We start from the raw sequence: 21,432 nt of genomic DNA, 5'->3' as shown, positions 1-21,432 counted from the left end.
TGAAGGTCCGATGAAGCCCACATACGATCGGATTGTCCGCCGGACTCGGTCCGTCGGACCAGTCCAGTTGAAAAGTCAGCCGGCTGTGTGTACGCTGCATTCGAAAATCTGAATCCAGCCCCCCATCTGTTCTTGTGTTTAAATTTTAGGGGAAAGACGGACTGGCTTTTTTTTCTCATTATCATTTTACATTTATTTATTATTTATGTGTGGGTTCAGAGAAAAACCTTGGGCAATAAAGACTGCATTACATTTAGAATGCCTTTATTTCAAATGCACAGACTGTTTTAAACTATACTGCAGCTAAGATCTCTGATCACTTGGGCAACCCTAACACAAATCTCAGGGAAATCCAATGCCATTGTGGGCCAGACGAGTCTTTCAGCATTTGATGTGTTTGGGTAACATAATCTCACATGAGCTTTACTGGGTGCTGTCATACTATGTGGTTAGCACTTGGAATTTTCTGTTGTTATTGACTTTACCAGCTTTGAGTTGCTAGACAAAACACTTGTCAAAACATGTTTTAATAACTTGTTAGTCTATACAGCATTTTTGTGTAGCTGATAAATGTTCTTATTTTATACAATGAGTAGTTGGGATGGGCTGCACAATCTTTTCCTGGCAAGGTGTTTTAATGCCTTATGTGGATATGTTTTCTGATTACCACCAACTGTCAAAAGTCTTCTTCAAATGATAAAGTGTTCAGATTTTAAGAAATTCTGAAACTGACGTTTGTGATTAAAGCCCAATTTCAGCTTTAACATTTATTTGCCCAACAGTTTTTTTAAATAAAAAAGTATCTGTAGCTGAAATATTCCCCTTTTCTGTGGTGCTGTTGCCTACAGACTTCCCGCTCTGTCATTTCTTGTTAACCCTCCTCTGGGTTGAGTGGTCGCCATTCAACACATTTCTTGTGACCCAAGGGTGTGAATGACCCAGCCCCTAAGGGCGTGTCATTAGGTTGCCCTCAATGCAAAGAAATGTCACCAGCACATCAAGAATTCCTTAACGGGGTCCAAAGCCTTATTACATGGTCACATGGTACATACACAGGCAACGTTTTGGAGCCATGCAGGGCCCCTTCATCAGCCTAGTGACAAAGCTGCCCTGGGCTCATAAGCGAATACTTCAGATAATGGTGATATCTCATTATGTGACATTTTCTGCAGTATTAAAAACTAGCCCTCTACCAGAGGAAGAGGATCTGTGATGTCACATGATCATAACGCAGATCCATGAAAAATAGGTATGTATTTGGGGGGTCTAAAATGTCCAGAGTTTATAAAAGATGAAATTAAACTTTAAAACCTATGTCACTTGGGTAATCCTGTCACTAGCAACATTTCACTGGTGACAGGATCACTAACAGACCATAGATCTCTTGTTGTGTAGGCGCTCCCTGGCTAGCTGAACCAGGTAGTTATCAGTCTCTAAGCAATGTTATGAGCTAGCAAGGTGGCAATTCCATTAAGATAAGTGTAAGACTCTTCTCTGTGATTCTGCTGCTGACAATTTGCCATTAGCTGCAGAATTGCCATGTGACATTGGCCTAAGGCTTATAAAATTGGACAGCATAGAAGTGATTTTACAGATTCAGCTAGGTGTCAGATAAGGCCTAAAATAATGTAATGGTGTAGCACCTACATTCCTTTCTATGGTCAATGCAGGTTGTAACATACTGTACTATACATGCAGTATAGGTTAATCTAAAATTTTTATGCAGGGCATAGAAATAGTTTATTCCTGGTTTGAGGCAGCCCCAAACAATGCAGGGACAGCATATAGAGGAATGGAGCAAAGTCAAGCTCTCACCCTTTGCATCAACTAACAGAGCCACACTGCTGCATCAAGGCATCTCTGTAAAGTGTATACTTGCACATGGGCAAGCAAAAGCCCTGTTTTAACCTGAGGCTCGGATGTTGAAAAAGTTTAGTTTTTAGATGCCTAATAGAAAAAGTGTGCTGGGGAACTTTTGTAATACCCTGTATATTGCCCAGCTCATGTGCACCTTACTAGGGGACACAGAAGGGATGAAAGGGCCAGTGGATTAAACTATAGAACAGGTAATAGCAAATAAAGCTAGATTGATATCTGAGCTCATTATTTTTATACTTGTTCTAGGTCAGTGACTCCAAAAATATCAACATAATTTTATTGGCATGACAGCGAGGTAACGCGATGCTTTCACAGTTATGCCCCGTACACACGGTCAGACATTGATCGGACATTCCGACAACAAAATCCTAGGATTTTTTCCGACGGATGTTGGCTCAAACTTGTTTTGCGTACACACGGTCGCACAAAGTTGTCGGAATTTCCGATCGCCAAGAACGCGGTGACGTAAACCACATACGACGAGACTAGAAAAGGCCAGTTCAGAACCAAGCGCGGCACCCTTTGGGCTCCTTTTGCTAATCTCGTGTTAGTAAAAGTTTGGTGAGAGACGATTCGCGCTTTTTCAGACTCGTTTTCAGATCGTTTTCTGCTGTTCAGTTTGTGCTTGTGGGTTTGTATCTGCTCTTCAGTGCGTGCAAGCAAGCTACGCGTGACTTGTCATTGTGTTCTTGTTTGTTCGTTACTGTTTTTCAGGTCGCTCTTCACAGGCCTTGCTGTTCTTCAGTGCGTTCTGTTACTTCGTTCTGAGCAGCCGACCGTTTTCTAGCCATGTTGCGTATACGTACTCCTCGTAGAGGTCGTGCTGTGCGGGGGCTTGGTGTTGGGGTCCTAACCTTGACACAAGTCCAGTCCATGAACAGGGTGGGGAGGAGTTCATGGACCAAGAATTGGTTGCTTCAGCGTGACCAGTTCTCTCATATGCCTTTGCTCCGTGAGAATAATCCTGATGATTTCAGGAACTTTCTCTGGATGACGGACCTCGTATTTCACCGTTTGTTGGCTTTGCTGACCCCCTATATCAGTAGGCAGGATACCTGCATGAGGCAAGCTATCACTCCGGAGCAGAGGCTCGTCGCTACCCTGCGGTGCTTGGCAACAGGGAGAAGCCTGCAGGACTTGAAGTTCTCGACAGGCATCTCCCCCCAGGCTCCGGGGATCATTATCCCAGAGACCTGTTCTGCCATCATACAGGTCCTGCAGAAGATGTATATTAAGGTAAGATTTTTTTTAATATCACATTTTATTGTATTTATTGTTTGATAATATATTGTATTTCTTTCCTCATTCCCTAATTACCATGATTGGAATATGTTGTGAATGTCCCCTTTGTCGTCATGCATGCTGGATTTTTATGTAATTATTATTTTGCTCCTTCATACATATTTGCCTTCACTTACCTCCCCAGCATGCTCTCCTGGCCCTATATTCACCTCATGTAGTCACTTAACAATGTATTTTGTCAGCTCCATAGTAGTGCTTTACCCCAAACACCCCCTAAAATGTTTTAAAATGTGATTGGTGCTTTAAATTCAAGCAGAGTGCCAGAGGCTTTTTTTTGGGTGGTCCCCAAATCATTTTTAACCCTCCCTCCCCCCAACTGCTAAGTCAGCTGATACCAATTCTCTATCTATCCTCAATCATCTATCTGCTGACTTTGCCAAACCCATACACACTATACCCACCTCTTTGTTGGTCAGATTTATGGATGAATTCCCCAAAGCATGTAGTGCAAAGGCCTGCATGTATACTTTCAAATGGTACTGTTTCAAGTTTTTGTATCCTATTATTATCTTGATAGGTAATAGCAGAATTTCCAAATGTGCTCAAATGTGTACAATGTGTATTTATATCTTTGTATTATGAAACTTCTTACCTGTCCAGTGGGCTGCCAATAGTGTAACTAAGGAGGGGCTGTTCAAAGTAATACCCATTATTTAGGCATTCATCTCTCAATGAAGTGGAGAGTGTTACCTGTCCAAGAGCTCCCCCCCATATAATGTTAGAAATGGCCCATGAGAGGGGGTGGGGGAGGGGGAATCTGATAGGTGTACCTTATACTTTGGTGTTTAAAAATTCCCATTAATAAATGTTATCTTGATGTTGGCCAAGAATGTTTGTGTCTAATCTGCTTTCCACGTTTTAATGTGCAAAAAGACTAATTTTTTTTTTCCTCCACAGTTTCCTTCCACGCCACAGGAATGGCAGACTGTGGCCTACCACTTTGCCCAGCGGTGGGACTTTCCTAACTGCGGAGGGGCAATTGATGGGAAACACGTCCACATCGTCCCACCACCCAACTCAGGGTCATACTATTATAATTATAAAGGGTTCAATAGTATTGTGATGTTGGCGGTGGTGTCGGCTAATTATGAGTTCCTGTATGTGGACGTGGGGAAGAATGGCCGGATGTCCGATGGTGGAGTCATCGCCCAAACGGAGTTTTACAGGCGTCTCCAGAATGGCAGCTTGGACTTGCCACCTCCAGAAGACAATGTGGAAGGACTCCCATTCGTCTTCGTTGCGGATGAAGCCTTTGCACTGGGGGACCACCTTATGCGGCCATTCCTGATGAGGACCCTCACCCCGGACCAGAGGGTTTTTAATTACCGGCTGGCCAGAGCCAGAAGAGCGGTGGAGAACACATTTGGAATCATGGCCAGCCGGTTCCGCCTATTTCTTACACCCATTCATATGGCGGAGTATAAACTGAATCATATAATCCTGGCGTGCTGTGTTCTACATAACTTTTTATGGCAACATTCTGCCAACTATGCTGGCTCAGTTGGGCCTGAGGCCGGAATTATAAATGAAACAACCCTGACGGCGCTTGAAAGTGGCCGTCCTGGCTTGCCCTCCCTGAGTGATGTCCGGCTAAGATACCTTGAGTTCTTTCCGGGTAGGGGGGCCATCAATATGCCAGACAATTTGTGAAACCTTGATCAAATAAAAAAAAATTAAGCAAATCTTTGGTGACATTTACTGCTTGTGTTTGTTTTAGCTGACCCTGACAGAAATGTGGTGAGTCCTGAAAATGGCGTGATTGAGTAACCTTACAAAGCACTGTTGGGTGTTATTTACTAAAGGCAAAGACACTTTGCACTACAAGTGCACTTGAAAATGCACTGAAACTGCACTTGTAGTGCAAAGTGGATTTGCCCTTAGGAAATAACACCCATTGTCACAGAAAGCAGCAATTACATCACCACAAAAGTGTTGTAGCGTTGAGACAATAATCCACACATTCTTGATTAACAATCTTTTTAATACCTGCACAATCACATGTGCATTTAGAAAAGGTTTTTAAAACAAACCAACATGTTTGTTGTATAACAATTTTTGTGGTGGCATTATCAAAAATAGAAATGTCCATTTAAGATAAAACAGGCATGTTTCAAAACAACAAGAAAGACACAAATCTTGAACTTACAAAGTTCACATTAGGTAGAACTTGAAGGCAATATCAGACATGAGTATTTAGGAACTGTGTTTGATATTGCGTTCAGATGGGGTGAAGTCACCCCAGGAAAAGCCAAATTTTGAAGATGCACACCAATTTATGAATGTCAACATGTGCTAGCTGCCATCATGGGGGATCAAGGGACGGGTTTTGGGGGAGAAACCCCTTCCTCTCAGCTACTTTATTATTGAGGAAGGGGGTTGCACCCCCAAAACACGTCCATTGATCTCCCGTGATGGCAGATAGCACATATTGACACACTGTGTGCATCTTCAAAATTTGGCTTTTCTCAAAATCGCTAAAACATTTGGAGGGGTTTTAAACTCTCCCCAAGACATCAATGATGTTATTATTTTTTTGAATAACATCATTGCTGGTTTTCTTGATATTTTCCAATGCTAAATTATATCCCATAATCTCCCCGATCAGGATCTGTGCACTTTCCGAGGTGAAATGCCCTGGATCCACAACATCACAATCACCTAAAAAGATAGAAACAAAAAAAAAACAGGGATTATAAATATGCCGGCATCCATCGCTTACCTGAGTCTGTGGTCGCAGACACTCACCTGTTGTGGTGCCTATTTCCACCACGTCTTCCTCCTCCTGCTCTTCTTGTGTTGGGGGTATTTCCCCTTCTTCCCGAGGTGGGGGGTCTCTGGTCTCCTTGGATGAGGGGTGTCCTCCAAGTCTTTTCTCCCCTATGTAAAACAAAAATGGTATACTTAGCACACAGATATTTGATGGCAGAACTATAAATATGAAACATTGCTTAGAAGTGGGGTACAATTGTCTATTTTGTCGGAGTTCCAAGATGTAGAATTTTGAGTGTCCTTTGTCAAGCTTCAATACTTTACCTGTTTGGTACAAGCTTCACAGATGGAGACACCCCTATAGTATCCACTGGAGCACCTGTGTGGGACCCCCTAATAAAAAGGGTGTTCTGGTGTCCCACACTAGTGCTCCAGCTTCCAGATGTGAAAACAGCTGCTGAGTGTCCTCTCCTTACACAGAATCTAGTTTGCATTTCATTCTAGTAACAAACCCATCTACACAACCAAATTTGTTGCATACAAGTAGGCCCTAAAAAATGTGGGCAAATGCATATGGCCAAAACAATGGTGTTTTATAGGCCGAAAGAAAAATGTTTGATATGAATGAATAATGTGCCCAGGAACATGAAAGTTGCCATTTTAAACTGTACAACACTTAAGAAAAGCACATGGAGCAGCACGAACGTAAGAAAGACAAAAAGAATAGGAACACAGCACAACTACTTACTTTTTTGCAGCACTCTCCGGATCTTTCTGTACTGCTCGGGCTCTCTTAATTTCAGGTCCAACCACCGCTTCCTGAGCTGATCTTTCGATCGACGTACCCTGAAATTCCAGTGCAGACTTTTGACCACTTTCCCCATGATCTTGGCCTTTCTGATATTGGGGTTGGGGTAAGGTCCATACTTTCCATCATAGTCGGCCTTCTTCATTATGTCGACCATCTCCAACATCTCACCAAAGGACATATTTGAGGCCTTAAATCGTCTCCTTCTGGATCGGGACGTTTCCGGATCCGGGCTTTCCTCCTCCTCCTCGTTGCTGCTCTGACTCCGCCATGTGCTCTTCACCTACTGCGCCGAACGAAAAGGGGCGGGGAATAGACTAGAAAGAACGTCAGGGGCGGGCGGAGTTACACGCATGCGCAGTGTGTATAAAGCGTAACACGCGTGCGTAGTACGTACGATCTGTGAGCGGAGGAAGGAGTATCGGAGGCGCTGATCGTGATAACGAAGGTAAGAGCCAAACTTGGGCCTATACTGCGTCTAGATTGAGGCCTATATTGTAACTAGATTAGGAGAGTTTTGCCTGACATTAGGGTTTGTCTTGTGTTGTGTCTTGCAGTAAAAATGGATATCTTGAAAGATACCGATCTTTGGGAGATAAACCACCCACATTATAAGAACCAAACAAAGAGGAAGGCAGCACTGGATCAATTGCTGGAATTTGTGAAGACGGTGATCCCCACGGCAGACATGACCTATTTGAAGATCCTAATTGGTGGCCTGAGGAGCACTTATCTAAAGGAGCACAAGAAGGTCCAGGATTCCCAGAGATCAGGAGCTGCAGATGACATCTATGTCCCCAGGATGTGGTACTATGACAGGCTGCATTTTCTGGCAGGTCAGACTGAACCCAGGCCAGCACTCTCCAGTCTTCCTTCCACGCTTCCTTTCCACCCAGCTGAGGCTTCAGATGCCCAACCTGGGCCTTCCAGGCAGCAACATGTGGAGGAGCCCAGCTTGAGCCAGGTATAGCATTCCTCTAAATATTTCTGCTTGTCCAATCAATGATGTTAACTAGATGTTAGTTTGGAGTACTAATTTATGATTGTGATTGATGATGCAAAAAGTAAAACCATGTCCCTTTTTCATACACAGGGAAGTCTCAGCCAGGAGGTGGCCGGGCCAAGCAGGCTGCCTGATATCCAGGTCCCTCCCCTACACCCGCAAAGAGAAAGTGGCAGGAAGAGGAGTACCCTGGAGGAGGCTGCCATAGGCCTCTTTTGGAAGGCTACAGAGGCCCTGACAGCCCCCCACACTGTGGAGGAGGACTTTGCTGGCATAATTGCCTGCAAAATGCAGTGGATGGAGGAGGGCCAACAACTCATGTGTGAGTCCTTAATGTTGGAAGCTCTCAATAAGGGGTTGAGGGGCCAAATAACATCTGCTACCCACATTTGTGACATCACGCATAGTCCTCCTCCTCCAGGTCCTACTACTACTCCTCCTCCTCCAGGTCATACTAGTCCTCCTCCTCCTCCAGGTCCTACTCCTCCTTCTGCCACATCTCCAACAGCAGAGCCACAGCCAGGAAGGAAGCGTGGAAAGAAGAACAGAAAGTGATGACCCTGGGTTCAGTCTGGTCTGGCAAAAGATGCAGCCTGTTGTAGTACCACAGCCTGGGGACACAGATGTCATCTGCTGCTTTCCGGATCTCGGGGACTTTTGGACCAGACTGCACTCCCTTACATATGGACTCCTCAGGCCACCAATTTTGCTGGTAAAGAATTGATGTCTGCCCTGGGGGTCCAAGGCTGCACTAATTTCTGCTGTTTCTCCAGCGTTGCCTCCCTCTTTGTTTGGTTCTGAGCCCTTAATAAAGGAATTTTTGTTTCAATTATACTCGCCTATGTTTGTTTTCCTTCAAAAAGCACAGTTTGTTTGTGAGGATTCAGGTACATTTCTAAAATACAATGTGAAATTAACAAGAGACACCAACACCAACCAATCTCCTGGAGATTAAATAATACAAGATAATAATGGTGTTGTGGTAACTTGACACACAAAACACACACAAAAATATTCTGGAGTAAAAGTAAAAATAAAATAAATAACAAAGATCAGCCTTTAAAAAAATACAAACCTAAAAAAACAAAAAAAAAAAAACAAATTATGCCTTAAAATAAAAAAATAAAAAAATACAACACAAAAATAATTTTGTCAGATGTGACAAGTCAAAATATATTGAGGGAATCCCGATAAATAATAAAGAAAGAAGTTTATGAGAAGTCTGTGTGAATCTGAGCAGCAAAACTACTTCATTCTTCTCACATTATAAAGAAGAAGAGAGTGCGCTGTATTAAACCATTTTTAACATTGCACCGTGACGAAAGTGTTGTATCCATTGCGAATGCTAATTTTACCAGACCGAGCGGTTCCGTCTCAGAATTTCTTCTGAGCATGCGTGGCACTTTGTGCGTCGGAACTGGTCACACACGGTCCGAATTGACGCAATCGGATTTTGTTGTTGGAAAATTTTATAGCCTGCTCTCAAACTTTGTGTGTCGGAAAATCCGATGGAAAATGTCCGATGGAGCCCACACACGGTTGGAATTTCCGACAACATGCTCTGATCGGACATTTTCCATCGGAAAATCCGACCGTGTGTACAGGGCATAAAGGTTTCCATTACCATTTAATTTTACCCTAGTTAACCCTAAATAGCCCCATTTAACTATGTTCTCCCAGCTAGCTGTTTTCTTTAATTTCTTTGTATGCTTACAACCAAATGTTTATTGGACTTGTTTGCTTCATTGAACCGCAGGTGGATTTAAAGATGAACTCTGGGCAATTATTTTTTACATAGTTACACTGGATCAATGTAACTAAGCATATACCATGCCTATGGGATCCCTCTAGAAGCTGGAAATTACTGTAGTAGACACTGCTATTCCCATCTTCATTAGCTTTTGGGTCCCATGCCAAGTGTCTGCCCTGCTGCAATTGTGAAATGCAAAAATATTCATACCTAGAATTCAGATTTAAAGAATACATTTTTAATGCAGGTGTATATTCATTAAAAACCATTACATTTGTTAAAAAAAATGTGTGGTATCATTCATTGAAGTTGACCCATCAGAGATAGATGGGCAGAACTAGAAGCCAATCAGATATGCTGCATGCACATGTGCTGACAAGCAACATGCTGACAGAAGAAGAGATCATGTGAAAAGAGGGATGAACTGCTGATAATCTCTCATTGTCCGGTGACAGACTGGGGGCAGGAGGTGACCCAACTTATACAGTATTGTAGTGGAGAAAAGTTTGATCATTATGAGCAGGTAAAACAGCTCTCTATACATTTTAGCAATTTGCCTGGAGTTTAGGCTTAAGGCAAACACCTCAAGATTAAAATAGAAATTCCTTTACCTTATTGGTAGGTAACCTCACTATGCTTTTTTCAAGATAAATATTTAAAGCATCATGAAAAACAGGAGACATCACAGAATAAAATGTGATAGATTGTATGTGCAATAACGCGAACGGTAAAGGTTTAGGTCAGTTTGTATCATTTTTTTGTTTGTTTCTTTCTTTTGGGTGTAGCTTCCATCCTTCTTCCCAGCTTTCTCTGTCTGAGTAAATTTTCACAAGGAATCAGGTGAAAAGAAGCAGTATTAACATGATAAAACATACACAAAATCTTTATATACTGTATTCCCTTTAAAACTATTATTGTTAAAACTAGAAACATTTTTTTATTTTATTTAACTTTTTTGCCTTTAAAATAAATAGAAAAATAAGCAATTCTCAGAAGGCAATTCTAACAAAACACAGACTTGTTTGTACTCCTACAGTGTTTTTTGTATTATTATTTATTATTATTATTTACATACAGTTGTGCTCATAAGTTTACATACCCTGGCAGAATTTACGATTTCTTGGCCATTTTTCAGAGAATATGAATGATAACACAAAAACTTTTCTTTCACTCATGGTTAGTGTTTGGCTGAAGCCATTTATTATCCATCAACTGTGTTTTATTCTTTTAAAATCATAATGGCAGCAGAAACTACCCAAATGACCCTGATCAAAAGTTTACATACCCTAGTTCTTAATACCGTGTATTGCCCCCTTTAACAGCAATGACAGCTTGAAGTCTTTTGTGGTATTTGTGGATGAGACTCTTTATCTTCTCAGATGGTAAAGCTGCCCATTCCTCTTGGCAAAAAGCCTCCAGTTCCTGTAAATTCTTGGGATGTCTTGCATGAACTGCACGTTTGAGATCAGAGTGGCTCAATGATATTGAGGTCAGGAGACGGAGATGGCCACTCCAGAACCTTCACTTTATTCTGCAGTAGCCAATGACAGGTTGACTTGGCCTTGTGTTTTGTATCATTGTCATGTTGGAATGTCCAAGTACGTCTCATGCGCAGCTCCCTGATGAATGCAAATGTTCCTCCAGTTTTTTTTTGATAACATACTGCATTCATCTTGCCATCAATTTTGACCAAATTTCCTATGCCTTTGTAACTCACACATCCCCAAAACATCAGCGATCCACCTCTGTGTTTCACAGTAGGAATGGTGTACCTTTCATCATAGGCCTTGTTGACTCCTCTCCATATGTAGCATTTATGGTTGTGGCCAAAAAAATAAATTTTGGTCTCATCCCTCCAAATGACTTTTGTACCGGTAGGTTTGAGGCTTGTCTCTGTGATGTTTGGCATATTGTAAGTGGGATACTTTGTGGAATTTGCGTAGTAATGGCTTTCTTTTGGGGACTCGACCATGCAGCACATCTTTCTGTGCCTCCTTATTGTGCATCTTGAAACAGCCGCACCACATGTTTTCAGAGAGTGCTGTATTTCACCTGAAGTTATTTGTGGGTTTTTCTTTGCATCCCGAAGAATTTTCCTGGCAGTTGTGGCTGAAATTTCAGTTGGTCTACCTGACCGTGGTTTGGTTTCAACAGAACCTCTAATTTTCCACTTCTTGATTTTAACAGTGCTGATTGGCATTCTCAGTTCTTTGGATATTTTTTATATCCCTTTCCTGTTTTATACAGTTCAACTACCTGTTCCCGCTGATCCTTTGACAATTCTTTTGCTTTCCCCATGACTCAGAATCCAGAAACATCAGTGCAGCACTGGATGAAGGATGCAAGGGATCTGTCAGGAGTCCAGAAACTCATTGATCTTTTATACACACACATTAATTACAAGAAAACAGTTCACAGGTGAGGATGGTTAACTTTAATAGCCATTCAAACCCCTTTGTGTCAACTTGTGTGCATGTCAGGCCAAAATCACCAGGGTATGAAAAACTTTTGATCAGGGTCATTTGGGTAGTTTCTGTTGCCATTTTGATATAAAAAGAGTAAACACAGTTGATTGATAATAAATGGCTTCAGCCAAACATTACCATTAGTGAAAGAAAAGTTTTTGTGTTATCATTGATATTCTCTGAAAAATGGCCATAGAATCATAAATTCCGCCAGGGAAGGAGCAGAGGTAACTTAGGAGCACAACTGTATATCCTTTTTCCTTTTTGCTATTTCAAATTTCTATTTGTAAAACCTCATATATTGGTTAAATAAATAGCACGCTAACTCTAATATCAAATCCTTTGAAAGGGTTAACTACAAGAAATAAAAATACAAGTGAAAACTATAAAGCTCATATACGTGCAAACACCACTATAGTGCTAGTGTTCAGATGTTAAAACATTCAAATTATCAAACAAATGTCCATCAATGGTGTATATCCAGTTTCTCAAGAAAATGTCTATCATTGTGCAACATGTTTTTCTTCATTAATGCATAAAAACACCCACTTAACAAATACTAACTCACATATAAAAGTGACTCTGACCGGCATGGAGTCTATACAGCAATCTGTATTGATGGCTTGCATGCCGTTCCGTGCATAGGAACCAGCGTGCGTCTCAAATCTCAGATTCGGTGGCAACAAAGGCAGGAAGTGATGTGTGCGTTGCACCACTATGCCTCTATTTCACCAATATATGAGCATGTTTCACACTATGAAAGAACCATAGCTGCAGCAAACCACACAGAATATTTGATCCATCTTTATTTTTTTCGTTTGGATTTTTGTACCAGTGACACATTTTTTATTATTATATTTGTAAAACCTATTAAAAAATAAGTGCTTTTAATCTCTCTTTAGACAAAGGGGTTGATTTACTAAAGCTGGAGAGTACAAAGTCTGGTGCAACTCTGCATAAAAAACAATCGGCTTTCAGGTTTTATTGCAAAAGCTTAATTGAACAAGCTAAAGTAAGTTAGAAGCTGATTGGCTACCATGCACGGCTGCACCAGATTTTGCACTCTCCAGTTTTAGTAAATCCTCCCCAGTCTGACAGCATATATTACTATTCCTGATACATGCCTATTTTAGTAGTCTAAACTTATGGATGGTTACTGCTGCAAGTATACAGTGACAGTACAATAAACATATTCATGAATGTTGTGTCTTTCAGGATGATGACCTACTAGTAACTGAAGGACAACTCTTTGGACAACACTCAGGTGGTTGCCTTAAAGTTATAGATAATGATCGATCTATTAAAAAAACAATAGGACCACAATATGGACACAAGTTCAGTTTTGTAAACCCATCTGGAGTCTGCGTGGATGGAAATGGCAACTTTTTTATAGCAGATAGATGGAAGAACAATGTCACCATGTTCAATCCAAACTCAACTCTGATGTCTACAGTTGTGACACATGACCTAGAAGGTCCTAGTGGAATTACCATTGCAAACAAAGACCTTCTAGTTGTGACAGACTGTTACCATCATACTGTAAAACTATACAAATATAAACAGGGAATACTGCTTTATTAGGAAAAGAAACTGAAAAAAATGTGTGTTGCAAGCAGCATTATTCAAGATTAATGTGTACAACACAACATATAATAAAACCAAAAAGTCACTGCAAAGCAAATGTGCAATGTGCAAATATGCAAAATAAATGTCTGCAATTACCTCTGATATGCCTAAACTGGACAAATTATTCCCAAGTCTGTTCTTTGAGCCTAGCTTGTTGTCAGTCAATTCTTCTATCCCGTGACCTTTAAAAAGAAACTTACTTGGCAAAAATCATCTTACAGTTCATCTCTGAGCAAAACCCAAGCCCATCTGGACATAAAACACCCTCCATATATATATATATATATATATATATTTTTTTTTTTAATGCCTTGTCTAGCAGTTATTAGTTTTAGTCACCTATGTCCACCATCTAGACAGTCAATAGAATGCATCCACAGCAAGTAAGCATTAACATTCTTATTATTAAGTTTTAAGGAAGGATCCTAGCGATAAAGAATGGAAAACAGATAAGCAATACATTTCAATATACAAAGGTTGTTAAAAGAAGCAATACAATGCAGAGAAAACAGCTTGAAGAAAAGAGGTATGAGACAATGGAAATAACTACAGACAATGCAGTATCCAAGTAGCACATTATAAAAGCAAATCCATGATATATTTTGAGATGTACAGATGTCAGTGAGAACTGAGAAATATCATCATCGCTAGAGTGTCATATTGTGAGTACAATGATTTAAGAAAAAAAAGATATTCAGCAGTAGCAACGGTGTGTATTGTCAGCTAGCTTGTTCATATTTATTCAGTCTTCTTGAACGCCAATCTATCCACAGTGTTCAAAAGAGCCACGAAATACAAATATGGGGGTAGCTTCAATCGGCAGAATGAAGAGAAGAAGAACCCAGAAGAAAAGAGTAAGAATATCAAGGACTGTATTTTCCTAATTCTAACATCCACCAGCTGTTCAATATTAAAAAAATATTTCTGACATAGGTTGGAATTAAGAAGATGTTTCAAGAGTCACGTTGCTGCTCCATAGCATAAAAGTATCAGTAGGGCAGTAGGGTAGTGGCCAGTGTCAGTAGGGCAGTGGCTGGTGTCAGTAGGGCAGTGGCCGGTGTCAGTAGGGCAGTGGCCGTTATCAGTAGGGCAGTGGCTGGTTTCAGTAGAGCAGTGGCTGGGGTCAGTATTAGAACATAGATTACTATGGTGCTTTATTGTCAGAGAGGCGTAACAACATTGGAGCCATGTCCTTTTACAGACATCCAGTGCAGGTTGATGAACACTGGACTGAAACATAAAAAGTGAAAAGATGTTGAGATTTGAGGGAGTTGCACTTACTTTTGCTATGTGCCTTCTATCTTGTGTAGCACTAACTCTCAGTGGAGCTGCTGGTTTAAAGAGGGCTTGTTACCTTTACTCTCGATACCTCTGTTTCACCGGCACCGGGTCTAGGGTTCCGTTGAGTTTACCTCTGGATGATATAGGCACCAAACACTTGAGTAGGTTTTCCAATGCTTTAATGAACAAATAAAGGAAGTAGCAGGAAAGAGGCAGAAGGAAAGCTGCAGGGAAGCTCAAATACCTTTCCTTAGTATTCTCCAGAACATTCTTAGTAATTGAACACTTGTAGTTGAATGCACTCCCCTTGTGGGATTCAATCTTTGCCCGCCTGGATAGACCTCTCTCACTTGTCTAGCAGCCAGTACGTAGCACGAACAAAAGTCTCTGCCACAGACTTGTTTGGAATAAAACCCGTATGATCCTCTGCCACAGGATGTATTGGTTTGCGATGAATATCAGACATAGTACTTGAACCTTTAAGCCAACCCGGCAGTACTATGCGGTAAAACTACTTCAGGATACGTCCTCCAACCGAGTCACCAGGCCCCTCTCCAGACCAGCACTCTGCATGATCCTTCCATGATGGGTCCTCCCCTGGGATCTCCTCGGTTGTCCAGCTTCTTCACTCAGGATAGACAGCTCAGGACCGTTCCTCTGCTGCTGTGGTAGGCCCCAGACAGGCTTCTGGGCCCACCCACACGGTGCAGCGACGTGGGCCTCCGGACCGGAGGACCATGAGGTGGTACTCTTAACGCATACCTGTTGGCCAGGAGGGCCAGCAGGTGGCTGGAAAACAAACCCCAGAACATGGCGTCTGTCCCATAAATACCCTCTCCCAGAATGCAACTCGGAGGACCACCTCCACCGAGTTATCTCCGGGAAAGAGGAGCACTCCTATGCTTCAACACGTTGCTTTTCCAACACTGGCCCATGGTGACAATGACACCCACCGGCACAGTGTGGAACTACACGCAACGTCAGCCAAGCTGGAACAGAGGCAAATACAACTTCCTATAACAAGCGACCCACTAGATTTACCTATCAGCGGTAGATAAAAATCTACCAGTGCTACACTTGGTTTAGCCTCAAGCACTTAACACAGCCTCTCTTCTCCTGGGCATCATCCTTGTCCTCTAGTGCTCCTGCTATGTGGTGCTCCCAGTCCCGTTCTCCTTGCGCCACCAGGACACTCGCCATCGCTGAGGAAGCAAAGTAACCAGGAGAACTTTTTTCCCCCTCTTTTCCCACGTAACTCCCCTGCGGCTAATAGCGGTGCCACCCCGGGATTCGCAGAGATGTTCTCGAATGGGCGGGGCTGGTGTTGTGAGGCAAAGTAGGGCAGGCAGGGGACATGGCTGACAGTGCAGTGCATGTTTAACGATCTGCACTGGATGTCAGTGAAAGAACACACTGTGTATCCTATGTCCCCCGGAGCCCAATCACCTCCACATCACGCCGCTACATGGATCATTGCTACGGCTCTAGAACTTGTGATGTGAAGGAGGTCGGGCATCAGGGGGAACATTGGAGTCGCTGATTGTTCTTTCACTGACGACCAGTGCAGATCATTGAACACGCACTGAACTGTCAGCCATGTGGGAGAGGATTGGATGAAACCAGTTGCGCCCCTCTCAATGTGGCTTCCCAGGGCACATGACCCCCCTGCCCCCCCTAGTTTCGGCCCTGATTATATGAGCTGTACACTTACTACTTTACATTGTAGCAAAATGTCATTTCTTCAGTGCTTTTTGAAAAGATATAATAAAATATTTACAAAAATGTGAGGGGTGTACTCACTTTTGTGAGATACTGTATATAAGGTTGTCCTTTTATGATAGGTGTATACTCATATACTGTATACTCACCTGTCACCTCAATGGTCAATTTGTTGTAAATTAACAGTCTGTTAGAATCACAGTAGATGGATAAAAAATAAAAAATTACAGGTGAAAGTGTATACAGCCATATAGGGGTGGATTTACGAAAGGCAAATCCACTGTGCACTACAATTGCACTGCAAGTGCACTTGGAAGTGCAGTCGCTGTAGATCTGAGGGGAAGATCTGAAATGAGGGGAAGCGCTGCTGATTTTATCATCCAATCATGTGCAAGCTAAAATTATGTTTTTTTTTTTTTTTTTTTTCTCCTTGCATGTCCCCCTCAGATCTACAGTAACTGGGCACTTTCAAGTGCATTTGCAGTACATTTGTAGTGCAAAGTGGATTTGCCTTTTGTAAATAACCCCCATAGTGTCAATATTGGTCCAGCAGTGTTTTCACATGCAATGTTAATTTCCATAGTGGACATGGTAAGTTGCAAAGGAAAAGGATGCCAGGAGTCCACAACAGCTAGGGCATCCTCCAGATGTGTTTTGTCTGGAAGTTTCTTTGGCCACTTTCTTTTTTCTGGGAAATTTGAACGCATATCACAAGATCATATGCATAATGCCTATACATAGTAAACAAACCAGGGTAAGAGTATAGTTTATTTTAAATTGAGTCTAATGGGATTTGACAATTCCAGGCATGTAGCTAAAATAAGCTTTGCGAATTGAGCTTATAGTGTAATATGATGCATCAAGCTAAGCAGTAATCAATTATCTTGAATGTAGAATCTGTCCCTCTTTAACCCCTTCCTGTCCACAATTTGTAAAATATTATGCCTCTGCACAATGCCCCATTAAGAACAGTTTATCCCCTTTGAGATTTATCAGCCAGCAGTTTGCTTGGCTGTTTGTTCTCAATCCTGGCTGTCAGTAACAGATGGGATCCCCACTGACAATTGGAAACCAATTAGAGTGTTTACTGATCAAGTGATCACTGTCTGCTCTGATAAAATGATCAGATGCAGGCTGGAATCGCTAATGAAAAAAAGAAATCCTTCATCCTGAAGACAAACACTGCCACCCTCAGGCTGTAATGTTCATATCCAGTCCTATCTATTTAATAATACTATGCCAGAGTCTCCTGCGCTACCACACAAATTGTGAACCAAAATTCCATAAATAATATAAATGATTGCTGCAGCTGTTGTCATGTGTTCCCACACCAAAAAATGCAATGAAAATAAATTAAAACTCTGTGCAATCAAACAAAACTAAACAACATAACAGTAACATCCACTTATGTGCAAAGGATAATGAATAGTGAAAAAAATATATATATAGTGAAAAAAGCGTATATATATATCTATATACCGTATTTATCGGCGTATAACACACTCCGGCGTATAACACGCACCCCAAGTTTAGGAGGGAATTTTAAGGGAAAAAAACTTACATTTAAATGCCCATCAATGCAGCCTTGTCAGTGTCATTGAAGCCTTGTCAGTGCAGCCTTGTCAGTGCAGCCTTGTTAGTGCAGCCTTCCCCAGTGTCCATTGTAGCCTTGCCCCAGTGCAGCCTTGTCAGTGCAGCCTTGCCCTCGTGCAGCCTTGCAGCCTTGCCCCTATGCAGCCTTGCCCCAGAGCAGCCTTGCGATCCCTGCTGATTGTTTGTGATCGCGCCGACATACACATCCGAGTGTAGAGATTTAAATATGGCGCCGCGGAGGGACTCGGTGGAGCAGAGATACACATAGCCGAGTGTACTCGGCTCTTCTCGGCTCCACTCACAGTCACGCCCAGTCCCGCCCTATGATGGACATAACACAGGTCCAATGGCGGGATTTAGTGTGACTGTGAGCGGAGCCGAGAAGAGCCGAGTACACTCGGCTATGTGTATCTCGGCTCCGCCCAGTCCCTGCGATCTCAGCGGTGCTCGCTCTGCTCCGCCGAGTCCGCTGGCGTCATATTTAAATCTGTACACTCAGATGTGTAGGTCGGAGCGATCACAAACAATCAGCGGGGATCGGCGGGGATCGGCGTATAACACGCACCCACGATTTTCCCCTGATTTTAAGGAGAAAAAAGTGCATGTTATACGCCGATAAATACGGTATATAGATATATACACACAGTGGATATAAAAAATCTACACACCCCTGTTAAAATGTCTTATGTGAGATCCAAAGATAAGTAGATAAATCATGTTCTGCGCTATCCCCTTAATGATCTTCAGCAAAAACCTAAAAAACGAAATTGTTAACTAAAGTGATATGCCTATAAAATCAAACCCAAGGTTAAAAAAATATATAAGCGACTGATGTTGTCATACAGCTTACATCATATATCGTGAATATACACACATATCAAAAAATATAAATATTGATACAAAAGTGATCCATAAATTGCTCAAGAGCATATAAGTCCGTGATACTCTGACCACCCAAGGTCAGTTTTCAGCGACCTTAATATAGAGATAATAAACGTGACTTGATAGGTGACTGTGAATAAAGCGATCTGCAGCAGTGATTTGGTTAGTACACACTTTTGAATCATCAAAGCGGATTCCAGGTCAGGTTGCAAGGTCCAAACACTGCTCAAAAATGTTTTAAAAGATTTTATTTAATGCAAACAAAGCCCTATTATAGGGTACTCACATGGGTCTGGTGCGTTAGGGCACCGCTCTATAGCATGCCTTAATAGTGCCAAGCCGTGGATGAGAAAATGGCCGACTGAAAATCATATGTTTTGAACTACAAGAAAATGGCCGATGGCCAGGTATTTAACAGACAGCACCACCAGTGCTGTGTTTTGTCCTAGGCCAACAAGGCCCAGGCCTAGGGCGGCACTTTGCTGGGGGCGGCAAAAAAGGCCCCCCCCCCAAAACGGCACCCGCGCCCTCCTCCCGCACAGCAGGGCACATCGGGAGAGTACAGCTTAGGAGTGCAGTGGCGTCGCGGCTGCAGATGGGGCCAGAAAGCAGTTTAAGCAGGAGCCATCAAGCCGCCCCCGTAAAGCTGTGATTCTCTCTGAGTGGCCCTCTGCTGTGGCCAATCATGGGGAGGGAAACAGCGGACAGGAAGCTGGGCGGCGGCACGGCAAAATCAATTAGAGCCGCTCTCTCTCTCTTCTCCCTTCGGCTGACAGAAAGGGGAGGGGGGGCGAGCGGGGGAGTTCTCTGCTGCTTCCGAGTTCTCTGGTAAATGGAGCAGCAGCGCTGTGACAGGGAGAGGAGAGATGCGGGTTGTCTGTGTATCTCCCCCGCTCGCCTCCCCCTCCCCTTTCTGTCAGCCGAACGCAGAAGAGAGAGAGCGGCTCTAATTGGTTTCACCGCGCCGCTGCCCAGCTTCCTGCCCGCTGTTCCCCCCCCATGATTGGCCACAGCAGAGGGCCAATCAGAAGACTCTGGGTGCTTAATGGGAAAACTAGTCCCTGAAGAGTGGCGGCCCCTGTGTGTCCACAGACATCATGCTACAGCCCCCAGGATGCATGCACTCTGCTGGGGGGGGGGGGGTTACAGGAGGAGAAAAAGAGTACTGTGCTAGGGGAAGCCAGAGAGGGAACCACACTGTACCCCTGTACCCGCACCACCAGAGCCATGCTGTACCCCTGTACCCGCACCACCAGAGCCACACTGTACCCCTGTACCCGCACCACCAGAGCCACGCTGTATCCGCACCACCAGAGGCGCGCTGTACCCGCACCACCAGAGAGCCACGCTGTACCCACACCACGAGAGAGCCACACTGTACCCGCACCACCAGAGAGGGAGCCACCATGTACCCGCACCACCAGAGAAGGAGCCACGCTGTACCCGCACCACCACAAAGAGAGCCACGCTGTTCCCGCACCACCAGAGAGCCACGTTGTTCCCGCACCACCAGAGAGGGAGCTACGATGTACCCGCACCACCAGAGAGAGAGCCACGCTGTACCCGCACCACCAGAGAGCCACGTTGTTCCCACACCACCAGAGAAGGAGCCACATTGTACCCGCACCACCAGAGAGGGAGCCACGCTGTACCCACACCACCAGAAAGAGAGCCACGCTGTTCCCGCTCTACCAGAGAACCCCGCTGTTCCCGCACCACCAGAGAGAGAGGAGGATGAAGCCACTGCCAGGACATGCTACACCACTGACTAGAGTTGGCCTGGCCAACCCAGAGTAAGCGAACATCCAGCCGGAGGGATCACTGTTGCAGTTTCACCGGGTCTGGTAAGAGAGCCTGTTGGCCATTATCCATTACTGTTCCCAGGAACTGACCCTTTAGGAAGTGCCTAACCTGATATCCTCTAGGCCAACCCTAGTGACGCCACTGTCCCGGAGCCCACAACAAGTTCCGACACTGAGTTTCGATAACTAGCCAGACAGGGATGCGCCAGCGTGGGCACCCAGGACATCTGCCGCCCGGAGTCCCACAAGCGGCGATGGGCTTCCCGTAGCAGCTGACACCTCTCTTCCCACTGTCAGCCACACACACTCAGTACACAGCCAGGAGGAGGAGGAGGCACAGAGGAGGGACATGACTTCAGTGCAAGAGCCTCCCAAAGCACCCAGCACATATCCCCTTACCCCCCAAATGAAAAGATGCTGTATCGCTCACTGTCCTCCTACCGCGGTGTCCCTCTGTCCTCCCATGAAGATGACAGGTGGATCTCAAAAAGGAAGGGGTGTGGCCTTGACAGGAAGGGGTGGGTCATAGTTAAATTAGGGGGTGTGTGAGCTTAGTCAGGCCTAGGGCAGCACAAAACCTAAATACACCACTGAGCACCACCGTCCAATTAGCA

At 43.6% G+C, this 21,432-nt stretch overlaps 1 protein-coding gene across 3 annotated transcripts in view; it reads left to right on the top strand.

Annotated features, from left to right (window-relative positions):
• LOC141146702 (NHL-repeat-containing protein 4-like) overlaps positions 1-13,818 on the top strand; it is a 37,736-nt gene extending 23,918 nt beyond the window's left edge. For 2 of the 3 annotated variants that reach the window (XM_073633317.1, XM_073633231.1), the window contains exon 3: positions 13,131-13,816. In XM_073633317.1, the coding sequence (XP_073489418.1) occupies positions 13,131-13,496 (366 nt within the window). In that variant the 3' untranslated portion in view covers positions 13,497-13,816. Of the gene's footprint in view, positions 1-13,130 lie in introns of all 3 variants that reach the window. The other variant, XM_073633408.1, reaches the window with a different exon arrangement.
• The last annotated feature ends 7,614 nt before the right edge of the window (positions 13,819-21,432 follow it).

Source organism: Aquarana catesbeiana, linkage group LG01 (assembly GCF_042186555.1).
Source record: "Aquarana catesbeiana isolate 2022-GZ linkage group LG01, ASM4218655v1, whole genome shotgun sequence".
NCBI classification, from domain to species: Eukaryota; Metazoa; Chordata; class Amphibia; order Anura; family Ranidae; genus Aquarana; species Aquarana catesbeiana.
The sequence above is the reverse complement of the archived record's forward strand: the minus strand, read 5'-3'. Positions and strand labels throughout refer to the sequence as shown.